This window comes from Juglans microcarpa x Juglans regia, chromosome 2D, assembly GCF_004785595.1.
Source record: "Juglans microcarpa x Juglans regia isolate MS1-56 chromosome 2D, Jm3101_v1.0, whole genome shotgun sequence".
Lineage (NCBI taxonomy): Eukaryota > Viridiplantae > Streptophyta > Magnoliopsida > Fagales > Juglandaceae > Juglans > Juglans microcarpa x Juglans regia.
Window position 1 is genome coordinate 9,411,796 of NC_054596.1, and position 13,147 is coordinate 9,424,942.

Here is a 13,147-nt window from a genome sequence, read left to right on the forward strand (position 1 = left end):
ATACTAATTTAATTAAGTATTTAATTTTCATGGTTATTACGTGTATTCAAGCAAAGATTCACACTATAAAATGTATGCACGGTGTAAACGAAATATCTACACCAATTGGCAAGATAATTGTAAACGAAATATATATCTCTTTTGCCCCACAGATTTGACCAATTGTAATAATGCTTTTTAGCTTGAAATTTGTTGGAATCATTATAAACTACAAGAGGTTCTCATATTAAATTCAAATAATTGTGTCATTTACCGTTATTATATATTTAATTAGAAATATTGTGTTCTTTGTGCACTATGGTTTTATTGTTGTTAATGTAAAAAATCGAATAGCAGATTGGAAGGGAAGAAAGAGTCATTTTCGATCCGCTATAACGATCTAGGCCTCAATTGGTGAAGTGTGGAGCTCTCGAAGATGGTTCGGTACGGTTGTACGATGTCAGTGCGTGCATTCATGATAATAAACAACAAATAAATGTAGAGAAGATAAAGAGACAATGACACACAAATTTACGTGGTTCAACACTGAATATACGTCTATTGAGATTTGGGGAGATGAGAGTCTACTAAAATATGATTGTTTTACAATCTCTCATAACCTCTCATACTCGCTATATAATGAAGATTAGAGTTCTATTTTTTGGTGGTATCCCTATTATTGGTACTCTCCGCTTCAAGTTGAAGAAGTTGAAGTCCCTGGAGTCGTCTAGTTCTTTCCTTTTCTCTAACTCTCATTTTGTGTGTCTATAGGGAATGATGGTGATTGGCAAACTTTTCCTTGCGTAACATCTTCTCATCATTTTTTTTTTTTCTCCTTTACCATCTTGTCCTTTCTTTCCTTGTCTTCTCTTTATCCTCTCTCCCTCTCTATTCTTTTATCTTTTAGTGAGGGCCCTTCAGTAGGCTAAGACTATCTGTATGGGTTTGTGATATTTTCTCTTCCAATAATATTTATATTCTACACTTATTAACTACTAAGTAATTATTAGCTACTTATGAGATACGGATACGAGCACATACCACTTCTGCCTTGCCAGGCATATTTCCCTAGTCTTTACTGGTGCTTCGAAATTAAGAAATATTTGGTTATTAATATAAGATGAGACGATAAATCTATAAATAATAGTAAAATAATTTATAAATAATAGTAAAATAGTTTGAGTTAAGATTTTTATAGAATTTTGAGAAATGAGAGAGTACAAATTGAATAAAAAAAATTATAAAATTAAAATAGGGTTAGAATATAATTTTTTAATATTAATTTTGTTTTAAGATTTAAAAAAAGTTGAATTCTTTTTGTATTTTATTCGGAAGTTTGGAAAAATTGTAATAATTAGATAATATTATATAAAAAATTTGAAATTGAAAAATATTTTTGTTTAAATGGTATTTAGATATTGAGATGAAATGATATGTGATTGTTTGAAAAGTTTATGAAACCAAACCAGGCCTAAATATTTAATATTTTAATCTTACTAATTATTTATTATTTCTATCCACATAAACATTTACCATTACAAAATTTAAAATATTTTACTATTTGATAATTATTGAGTAAAAATTTTAATTATCTGAAATAAAAATAGTTTTTGAGATTCCTCGTTTAGATAGTTAATGAGATGAGATGAGTTGAGAAATATGTGAATAAAAGTGAGATAACTTGTGAATAGTAATAAAATAGTTTGAATTAAAATTTTTATTAAGTTTTGGAAAAGCAAAGAGAAAAATTTGATAAAATTAAAATATTGTTATAATATTATTTTTGTTTTAAGATTTGAAAATTTTTAATTATTTTTTGTGTTTTATATAAAAATTTGATAAACTTATACTGATTAGTAATAATTAGATGGAAACGTATGAGTGAGAAATTGAAAAGTATTTATTTTTAGTAATGTTTGGATGTTGAGATGAGATTGAATAAGATGAGACCAACTAGTAGGGGTGTAACCGGTTCGGTTTTGGACAAAATCTAGGACCGAACAGGTATGTACCGGTTTTGTATTTTTCAAAACCGATTACGCACCGGTTACCCTCCTAAACCGGTACTTCCAGTTTTACTGGTTTCCAGTCCGGTCCAGTCCAGTCCAGTTTTCCGGTTTTTTTTAAAATGTAAGTTTCACAATTTGTCATTAAAAATTTGTTTATTAAAAAAAAAACTGATTTAAAAAATTTGTTTAATACTTTTATTAATATATTAGACTATATAATAGTATTAATATTAGACTATTGGTATAGTTATAAGTTATATATAAGTATTAGTTATAAACTATATATTTACTATTAGTATTAGTTATAAACTTTTAGTGATTTAGTATTAACATTTTATGTAAGAATTTATAAATTATAATAAGAAATTATTTCATATATGAATATATTTAATTATATATATTATATATAAAAATTTCACATAAAAATTTAAAATTATACATAATATATAAAACTTATATATATTAATATATATATAATATTTTGTATAAAACTTGTATATACAATAATACAAATATTATTTTTTATATATATTTTTTATCAACCGGTCCGATCAGAAAAATCTTAAAACCGGAATCGGACCGGAACCGGCCGGTTTTCACATTGTAAGAACCGGTCCCAGATTGGACCCGTTCCAAACCGGTAAAATCGGTCTGGTTCGATCCGGTCTGGACCGATTTTTCAGTTTGAATTTACATCCCTACCAACTAGCTATCCAAATGGCGCCTGAAAATATCTTTGGACAAAAATACTATATAAATTCTAAGGATACGATACATTTGGATAAACATCTTATTGAGAGAGATTTTTTTAAGGTGTTTATGAATAAAAATGATAAATACATATCAATTTTTACGACAGTATACACAATAATATTTTAAAAGGAATGGTATTTTTGTAAACTATCTTTTTATAAGTAACATTATTTTATCAAAATATTCTTATTTTATTGTATGTATTGTGAAATATATTGTGTGTATATAATTAAAAGCTCATTGATTTTTGTTTTGGGAACTTAGATAAATGATTAGATGAAATGTTTTTAGATAAATAAAAGACGTTTTTGTTGTTGTCGTTGGAAAGACGTTTGGGTTGAAGTCTTTTCTTTTTCTCGAGAAAAAACATTTGGTGAAAAATCGGCTGCAGCTACAATAGGAAGTTATATGAGAAATATTATAGCCACAAAAATATTATATAAAAATAATATTATAAATTGACGTAGTTTGATGTGGTCTATTGAATTATAAAGTTATTTTTATTGTAAAGTAAATTTAATAAATTAGATAAAGTCATATTAACTTGTGAAATTATTTTTATGTAATTCTTTTATAGATGTAACAGTATTATACATTCCCGAGTCTTTTAAAATACTTGCAAACAAAACGTGCCAAGTGGAGTAATTCTGTGGACAGACCAAAACAAGGCGGCCTTTGCGAAATATCAAAACTCTCTTAACAACTTTTGGGGCAGAAGATTTCTTCTCGTCAGTCTGGATGGATCATAGCCATCAGCCTAACATTTCATTGTCATTTATTTTTCTCTAACCCTAGCATTTCTTTTCATTGTTAAAAGAGTGGATAACTTTGCTATTTGGTAACCGAAAAGTGGACTAAACAACAAGAGGCTGAGCCCAGATGATGATGACGACGACTTTTTCTGCTCCTAAATTCCACTCCCATGTTGTCAGCTACGTACCCAAACCTCCCAAACCTCTTTAATTCACGAGCTTTGATGAGCTAGCTTTTGTTTTTATTGCGTGTATTCTTTTTCACCATGAAAATCATTACAAACTTCTGGCCAATTACAACTTAATCAAGCAAAGAGTGCGAACATATACCCATTACTAAATGTAAGAACCAAATACAAGTAGATTGCAAGTAGATTTTGCCTGATGATCTCTTGATAGTTTACTAAAAAATTATACCCACAAACTTCTTCTCTTGTTAACTCTACAGCCCAAAGTGTCGTGTTTTGTGGGATCGGAGCAATGTAACAACAGAAAATAGTGCAAATATCAAAAGCATTACCTCCCTAGCTGTAACCCGTGGTGCAAAGATTAGTATGTTCATAACAGTGACAAAAGATGAAAATAGAATGAATGGTACGTACAATCTTGTAAGGCCACCTATCAATGACATGTTATATACCGGGATAAGGAAACAAAACAATGACCGTGACGGTGGCTTGTTGCAGCGCGGTCACAAAATCCAGTCCTATCAAATGCTCAAGTTTGAGTGATCCGGAATAAGTGGCGTTTAAAATTTGGTCACAAATTCAAAATATGGCTCAGGAGTCAGGATTAGGCCAAACAGCAAATAGAAAAACATATTATTATTATTATTATTATTATTCTGAATGAACATCATTATTTTTCAGAGACAAATTAAACTCTAATCGAATATATTTTTTTAATCTGCATTTATTATTAATAGAAAAGATAAAGATTTCAGCAGTACAATATATAGGTCCAATCTCATTCCAGATTAGTATGGCGGGATCGGACGGCCTCAGGACTCTCACCCAGAACCTCACCCAACTTATACACCGCCATCTCAAACAATACAAACAAAGCCCCCTCGTACACACTGCCCATCGGAAGCAATGGCCGAGACTCCACCGCGCCTCCATCATCCGCCATGGTCTGCGCTGGCACGTAGCAAATCGCACTCGCGTGCTTCACGCAAGAACCCGTCTCCGGCTGAGCAGTGACAAGCAAAACTCTGGCGCCGTGAGATCGTGCCACGCTGGATATGGCATCGACAGTGGAGAAACCGCCGGGACCGGCGGAGACGATGAGGAGGTCGTTGGTGGTGATGGGCGGAGTGGTCATGTCGAAGACGAAGTGGGAGGAGAGACCCAAGTGGGCAAGGCGCATGCAGAGGGCCTTGAGCATAAGGCCTTCTCGCCCAACTCCGTAGAGGAAGACCCGACCGTTTTGGGACGAAACGGTGGTCAGCTCGGTGATTAATAGGTCCAGGGGCGGTGGGTGGGGGTGCGTGGGTTTTGAGAAGATAGAGGATATGTGGGAGCAGATTTGGGAAGCAAGGGACTCCATCATTGAACTCTCTCTCTCTCTCTCGCGCTCTGTGTATCTATGGCTGTGTCTCTCTTATCTTTTCAGCTTGGATTTGGAAATTCATCTTACTAGGAAAATTATTTATATCAGCCCATAGTCGCGGTTAAAAAAAAAAAAAAAAAAAACAGGAAAACAGAAGAAAGAAAGAGTGAAGTGGGTACCAACTATTTGACCTCAACTAGTGTTATTTCATTTATGAATGTGGGTGTGGCTTTAAAATGTATCCGAAATAAGGGCCTCGCTTAGAGCATCTTCATTAGTTTGGTTAAAATTTAATGATAGCTAAACTTTAGCTAATATATACCAAAAAACCACTACATTGAATTGAGCATCTTTATAAAATTTTAGACTTCTGTTATAATGATTCTCTAAATTTATAGGTAAATAGTAGGTTAGTCAAATATTAAAATATTCAATTCTCACTCATCTCACAAAATATGTATGTATTTTTTGTAATTAAGAAACTTTGTTCGATTTATTATTATTGAATGTAAAATGTGATAAAAATAAATAAATTAGTTAATATTAATTAGAATATTAATTATTAAGTTAATTATAATTATAATGATAAGTTAATTATAATATAACAATTATTAATATTAATATTTAATATTTAATAAATGTGATAAATATTAATATTAATTTAATTAGAATATAATAATTATTATTGATATTAATATTTAATGTTAATTTAATATTCAATAAATGTAATAAATATTAATTTAATTTAATTAGAATATAATTATTATTAATATTAAATTGGTAGAATTATAAAATGTGATACAAATAAATTAAATAAAAAAATTATTAAATTAATAATATTTTATTATTATATAGAGAGTAAATGACTAATCTAATGTGGAGATTGAATTTAAATGAAATAGGTAAATGTAAAAAAGTATAATATTGATTAAATTTTAAAGATAAATTTGACCAAATCAATGAGGATACTCTTACAAGTTACAAGGACTATGCCTTACGGGATGGATGCACAGGCTCCCAGTTGCTTGATTGATTATAGCCACAGGCCACACACGCTCTCTCATCTGTATGTGCCTCGGACCCTTCTTCAAAGGCCGTACGCGAAAGTCTAATGCCTGTTTTTTTGTTTGTTTATTTTTTAAATAAGCTGAACTTTACCATTGATGAATTTTAAGTTATTGAATACTCAGGAGTCAGGATGTATGTATGACAAACGTATCATATAGACGAGAAAAGAAAGCAGAAGTCCAACGTTAAGAACTTCAAAATATGGCAAAGGATGGCTGTTTTGACTTTCAACTAGTGATGGAATCACAATTTCAAATTACCAAATATATTTTTGTCAGCGTTCATGTAAACAATACATGTGTATAGTTTTTTGATCGGTAAGTAAGGTATTTTATTCATAAGAGTAGGCAAAGCCCAAGAATACAGAGAGTATACATGAGAGAGTGAAATACCATACATTCTAAATGACGCTTTCCACTTTAATTCTAAAATTGTCGCACCTTCAAATTTGTGATTGTGGAAACAAAAAAAATGAGAGATTTAAAAGATTAAAAGTGTAAAATTGTAGGACGGTCATAAATTCTTCTAAGGTCAAAGTTTTAACTTTTAAGCTTTAAAAGGAATTTAGTGTTTTTTTTTTTTCAAAATTTGGGAAAAATAGAAAAAAAAGAAGCAGCAAAACTCTCTCTACACACACAAATCCACTGAAACACCCACAAATCAAAAGAGTGTGTCAAGGCCTAGAGCAGAAACAAGGTTACAAGATGCCCCGTATCTAATTGAGACCACACATTTCGGTATGGTTGCAAATAGAATATGCTAATTTCTGATCGTTGAATGACAAAGCTTAGATGGTTCGAAATACATACTCACTTAGATTGTTCGTGGAACATGAACATATAGTGACACAACAATGCCAAAATGTAAGAGAGTTATTTACATTAAGCATTGAAAAACATACCAGTCATTAAGTTTTTTCTTGCCAAAAAAACACAAAACTGAAATGATAAGCAACTAAAATTGTCAGTTTTTCAGGTCCTTGATTGGCTCAATCTAGACTCCATTAGCCGGAGCTGCAGAAGATTTTTGAGGCAAAATTGCGGTACCTTCGTGATCGATGTCTATTTCCTTCACACCAGTAGTTAATGATGAAGATGAATCGCATTTCCCATTTCTTTCCCTATTACCATAACCATCCTCATCAACTTCATCCTCAAGAAATGAACCTTTACGCCGGAGTTCTTTTACTTTCCGGAATTCATCATAGTGAACTCTTCTGTGCTCCCTAAAGCTGATACCATTCCTATCAGTCTCGGAATCTGAAAATTTCTCACAAAAGACACAGCAGAGGGCACACGTCATAATTGGAGTTATAGATGCAAAACAAATTATTCAATTCAAAACTAAAAAATGCATTCCGAGAGGGACTGCCAGGGCATAAGGGAAATATTTTGATCATATTTTTCCAAGTCCTTTAGAATCAGCCAACTGCTATCATGGAAGACGATGAGAACTAAAGTACCTTACGTAACAGGTAAAAAAATTTGACTGAACTGTTAACAGAAGAATGCAACATAAGATTATGTTTGAAACCAATGGATGACATCCTCCAAAATTCTTAAATTTCATTAAAGAAAACAATCTACACGCCCTGAAGGAGAAAATACTCACATCTTCAGCTAAATCTATCTGTTAGTTCATATTTCAATAAATCCACATAGGACATGGCAATCTGCTCTCTCTGGAAACCTTGAACATTGAAATCAATTTAGAGGTGAAAACTAAAGAGAAGCAATTGTGAAAAACCTTCATCATCCTGCTCCATAACATCCGCCTCATCCTCAGATGATGTCCAGCCACCTGATTTCCGTCCATCATTTGTACTTGAAGAAGCCACATCACTCAAAGCTGTTCGTATTGCTTCAGCATGCATTTCATCAGCATGCATTTCATCACTGACAATATCGTCAAACCTATTCCGTATCGGAGACAAAGATCCTACATTGTTCAGCATAATTCAAACAGCATTGTTTTAGAAAATCAAAGAAACTTTCTCAAAGCAGCCACAAAATCTTAGATACTAGTATAAACTCAATTCAATGTGATCCTGCCAACATTTGACACCCGTTTATGTATTTCTGTTGGAGCAAGAATGGCACTACTCAAAGTAAAAAGTTCATGAACGCTTTTAGCATACGACATCCTTATACATAACATTCACCAAAGTGGAAATTGACTCACCATCATCATCAATCATGGGGTGATATGGTGTCTTGGGTTCAGTGATTTTCTGCCTTACAGGTTTATTTGCCTCAATTTCCTCCAGATTAGTCTCATCCCATCTTACACGCCCCCTGTTGAGCAAATGGGAGAAGATGCTACAATTATTAGTATATATTGAAACAAAACAAAAATTGAATAATATAGAGAAAAAAAACAAAAAAAACTCGACAACAAAGAATTCATAAAATTTTAGAGATGGTGCACAAACCAATATTCTAATGCACGATGGGGAAAGTAAACCTCGAAAGAATAAACCCCCAAAAAGTATCTTGCATTCACAGCACTAAATAGTCCCATGCCAGCTGACTCCAGAAAATTAAGGTAGGGCATTTTGAACTATTGAGCTGATATTTGTTTTATAACTGTTGAGCCGATTTTTGAAATGGAAAATGCAATATTTTCTCCCACATTAAAAACCCGAACATCTTAAAAGTGCACTTTCTCCTTGTATCTGCTACATCATAAATACTTGTTCATGCTTTGCATCTAAACTTCCGGACACACTCCATGGTGGTGAGCAAATAACTCTCTTCCACTTTGATCTCTTTATGGCCACATCTGTTAAATCAGGTGCATTTTTCTGGGGCCTTGATTCACATGTTTAGAACTCATCTGGTTCCTCTAGCACCTGTACTACAACTAAGTTCAACCCTTATTACTGAAATCAAGCCTTCACTGTTTGAATAAAACATCTGACCTTACCTCTTCAATAATGTTAGATCTCTTAACCCGTAAGATCTGAATCTGTCATCCCTAATACCACCATAATTTAACCCTCTTTTCATGATTTTTCTAATGACTTCCTGGAACTTTCCTCCAAATTGATGGGTATCTGTAGCATCCAGGGTATTCAAGTTGTAACACCCACTTCAACCCTATCATCATATGTTACAAATTGAATAGCACAAAGATCAAAGCTTACAAGCAATTGTTATTGGAAAATAATTAAGATTAATGAACACCTCACTTCTGAAGATCTGTTGACAATAAATTTATTGATTTCTTAATATTTCCAAAAAGGTTTATATCTAAAAGGCTAAACAATCATTTCTTACCATATTTCAGGAAACATCAAATCATAACCAACTTCTGACAAAACAATCAAAAGAGAGTAAGTGAATTACTTCATTTTGCTGGACTGTTGACGTCCTCAGATGCTGAACAGTAGCTCAATCACTTTATTTCACTGAAAAAAAAAAATGCTAAACCTCTAGTTAGATTCTCAACATCAACTATCAAAATAATGATTTTTACAGGATTTCTACATGGAATATGAGAAAGGTGAAAGGAAATTTACACCTTATTGAATGGAAATGACTTGCATGAAAGTATTATTAAACCTTTTAAACAAGCAGGAAATTGCAAGCATAAATGTAGCAAAAAGCAAAAAGCATAAATGCTAGGGATCCTGCTGGGGATCCCGTTCAAGCATCCCGTTGCTTTTTTTATTTTTATTTTTTTTTAACATAGTGATTAAGAAAATGTTGTTTAATAATATTGTGAATTTTATTCTTTTTTTTAAAATATTTAGAAGTGTTAAAAAAAATTATGTGAAAAAAAAAACACTATTATTTTTTTCAAATCATTTTTTTAACACTTTTAAATATTTTAAAAAAAAGAAAAAAATTCACAATATTATTAAACAACATTTTCTTAATCACTACGTAAAAAAAACTAAAAAAAAAAAAAGGGTCAGGATAAATGAACGGGATGCCCCAACAGGATCCCTATCATTTTCCATATATATATATATAAACAATATCATGACATGCACCTTCCAAGTAGCCTCTCAACAATAGGATTTTCATATACAGAACAACATAGCAGCAAACTGAAAACCCTCACTTAAATCTTCCTTTCATGAGGAAATCCTCACTTAAATCTACCTTACCGAAAATAATTTGTATCATAAATCTTATTAGTTATTAGTGAATGTCAATCAAACTATGGGAGCCTGATTGTTCCTGTGGGTGATGTTATTTGCTGATGACACCTTGATTTTTAGTGAGCCTGATTCGGATAATATCCGTGCTTTAAGAGCACTTTTGCTGTGTTTTGAAGCTGCTTCGGAGTTAGGAGTTAATTTATCAAAGTCTGAAATTGTTCCTGTGGGTGATGTCCAGAATTTATCAGACTTGGCTAATTTACTGGGGTGCAGAATTTCTTCTATGCCTTTGAGGTGGTATCATGGGATTCCTTTGGGAGCCTCTTTTAAAGCTGTCAACATATGGGATGGGGTGATTGAAAAAATTGAAAGGAGGTTAGCGGGTTGGAAGAGGATATACTTGTCTAAGGGGGAAGACTAACTCTTATAAAGAGCACTTTGTCCAACCTGCCCACCTATTTCCTTTCTCTATTTCCTCTTCCGGCAAGAGTTGAAAAGAGGATTGGGAGTTTATTTCAAAATTTCTTATGGTGAGGCAATGGAGAGGAAAAGAAGTTTCACTTGGTTAGTTGGAAGAAGGTTTGTCAACCACTGGATCGTGGTGGTTTGGGGATTAAAGATTTTAGGGTTTTTAATAGAGCTTTACTTGGGAAATGGCTTTGGAGATATCAATTGGAGAGTAAAGCCCTTTGGAAAAATGTGATAGAAGTGAAATATGGAAGTTTGTGGGAGGTTGGTGTACTAATGCAGCTAGTGGAGCTTATGGGGTTAGTTTGTGGAAATTTATTAGAACAGGATGGGATTCCTTCTCCAATAATTTCAGATTGAAGGTGGGAAATGGAAAGAGGATTCTCTTTTGGCATGACATGTGGTGTGGGGATACTGCTCTCAAGCTGGAATTTCCTACCCTTTTTGTGGGAGATGAAAAGAGGATTCTCTTTTGGCATAATCTGTGGTGTGGGGATACTGCTCTCAAGCTGGAATTTCCTACCCTTTTCAGAATTGCTAAGGATCATAATGCGACTATTTATGATTCTTACTGCAGTAGTAACAACAAGGTTGAATGGAATATCAGTTTTAAAAGAGTAATGTTACTCATCATCCCAATTTTTATTATCCTCTCATCATCCTATGATGTGTCATTCGATGATTGGAGATTATTTATTATATTTCATTTATCTATTATGCCACATCATGGGATGATGGGAGGAAGATGGAAGTTAGGATAATGAATAGATTTTTTCTTTTTAAAATGGATGTTAATGACTAGGAAGTGGATGAAGTTACGGCTCTGCTGGTTAAATTCTACAGTTCAAACTTCAAAGTTAGTGCTTGAAAGAGAGTATAGCATGGTGTGGATTCCTGCTGGAAATGCTAAGTTTTCAGTCTCTTCTTATTACAGAATTTTGTCAAGCCATAGTAGTTGTGTTTTTCCTTGGAAAAGTATTTGGAAAGTGAAAGTTCCCTATAAGGTTGCTTTTTTCTGTTGGGTGGCATCTTTGGGTAAAGTATTAACTACTGATAATCTTAGAAGGAGAGGTCTGTTTATTGTTGATTGGTGTGTCATGTGTAAAAAGGATGGTGAATCAGTAAATCACCTTTTTCTTCATTGCGAAGTGATAAGATTCTTGTGGAATGAGGTTTTGACTTGGACAAGATTACATTGGGTAATGCCTAGAGAAGTGAATTTGTTGGTAGGGTGGAAGGGTTTGAAGGGTTGTAAGAAGGCGGCGAGAGTTTGGAAGATGATTCCTCCTTGTCTTTTGTGGTGCATTTGGCTTGAAAGAAATGAGAGATGCTTCGAAGATAAAGAACGCTCATTGGGAGATCTTAAGGATTTTTTCTTGAGTACTTTGAGTTCTTGGCTTAAAGCTTTTGTAATGGAGGATAATTTTCTGCATCTGTTTTAGTTTTCTTGTGTTAGTTTCTTTTCGTTTTTGGAAGATGTAGGTGTTTCCTTTGTATACGTCCTGTGTACTTGGGCTTATGCCTATTTCTTTGAATAAAATTATTACTTATCAAAAAAAAAAAAAAAAACACTATTTCCTGAATACTCGATCAAAAATAAAACCAAAGAGGATTATACAAAGCAAGAGCTAGACACGAACACGAACACATCTGGGATTGCATAAAATTGAAAAGCCCTATTATGTGAACAGCGGTGAGACGACCAAAACCTAAGGACAAATTTAAGAAAACTCAAATTGAAGAAGTTCAAAACCTGTGAGCCAAACATAGAACAAAAACACACCAGAATAGAAATCCGTCAATTAAAAGGGGGAGAAAACAATGGAGCCACAGATCAACAATACATTAAAACGTCAAACACGACCTAGAAAATATAAAAAATAAATCCCTATATCCAAGACGAAATAGATACGCAATACACTCCGTATGATAGCTGAATAAAACAAGCAGTCGATTCAATCTCTTTTGTTTTTTGAGGGAAACAAAATTTTCGTTTTTTTTTTTCCCTCTTTACGGTTTCTCAGGAATCAAACAGATCATTAATGTAAAATTCAATTGTGAAAAATCTTGAAGATTCAATAATTAGAGAGGGAAGATCTCTAGTACCTGTGAAAGAATGAACGGAATTTGGCGAACGAGCATTTCCCAGAGAGCGAGAAAAAGAAAAACTGTGTGCGTGTGCCCCGTTTATTTCTATCACATTTTTTAGGTTTTTTCACTTTCCAGGATTACCCCTTGACGATTTGACCCTAGAAATGGTAGTCTGTTCGATACAATTACAAATAGTTAAACAAACGAACGGTCTAACTTTTAGCATAGATCTTAAAGAGTAATTTAGATTTATAGATAAGTTGAGATAGTTTATGAATAATATAATAAAAATTAAATTATTTATTTTATTTTATATAGAAATTTGATAAAGTTATTTTAAATTTTAAAAAAGTTAAATTGTTTATTAT

The 13,147-nt window shown here is 32.7% G+C and overlaps 2 protein-coding genes across 7 annotated transcripts; both read right to left on the reverse strand.

Moving 5' to 3' along the window:
* Positions 1-4,398: 4,398 nt before the first annotated feature.
* Positions 4,399-7,020, reverse strand: LOC121249227 (3-hexulose-6-phosphate isomerase). The gene is made up of 2 exons (XM_041147945.1): positions 7,014-7,020; positions 4,399-5,094 (listed from the first exon to the last, which is right to left on the reverse strand). Exons 1-2 carry the CDS (start codon positions 7,018-7,020, stop codon positions 4,460-4,462), a joined length of 642 nt encoding a protein of 213 aa, XP_041003879.1. The 3' UTR covers positions 4,399-4,459.
* On the reverse strand, positions 6,905-12,887 carry LOC121248427 (protein phosphatase inhibitor 2). 6 transcript variants are annotated; one of them, XM_041146890.1, is made up of 6 exons: positions 12,795-12,811; positions 9,460-9,521; positions 9,038-9,210; positions 8,294-8,406; positions 7,859-8,050; positions 6,905-7,371 (listed from the first exon to the last, which is right to left on the reverse strand). In XM_041146890.1, the coding sequence occupies exons 3-6, from the start codon at positions 9,118-9,120 to the stop codon at positions 7,106-7,108; spliced, it is 654 nt and encodes a 217-aa protein (XP_041002824.1). In that variant the 5' UTR covers positions 9,121-9,210; positions 9,460-9,521; positions 12,795-12,811; the 3' UTR covers positions 6,905-7,105. The 6 variants fall into 6 exon arrangements, with proteins under 6 accessions (XP_041002824.1, XP_041002828.1, XP_041002825.1 ...); XM_041146894.1 differs by lacking the exon at positions 9,038-9,210 and having other exon boundaries at positions 12,795-12,887; XM_041146891.1 differs by lacking the exon at positions 9,038-9,210 and having other exon boundaries at positions 9,460-9,534; positions 12,785-12,852.
* Positions 12,888-13,147: the final 260 nt, after the last annotated feature.

What these genes read in the sequence shown, in the direction of transcription:
- LOC121248427 (XM_041146890.1), bottom strand. Translation starts at nt 9,120, where the DNA reads ATGAAAAGAGGGTTAAATTATGGTGGTATTAGGGATGACAGATTCAGA. An exon ending in GATCTAACATTATTGAAGAG is followed by an intron (nt 8,407 to 9,037) that starts GTAAGGTCAGAT and finishes TTTGCTCAACAG; the next exon opens with GGGGCGTGTAAGATGGGATG. An exon ending in CCCCATGATTGATGATGATG is followed by an intron (nt 8,051 to 8,293) that starts GTGAGTCAATTT and finishes TGAACAATGTAG; the next exon opens with GATCTTTGTCTCCGATACGG.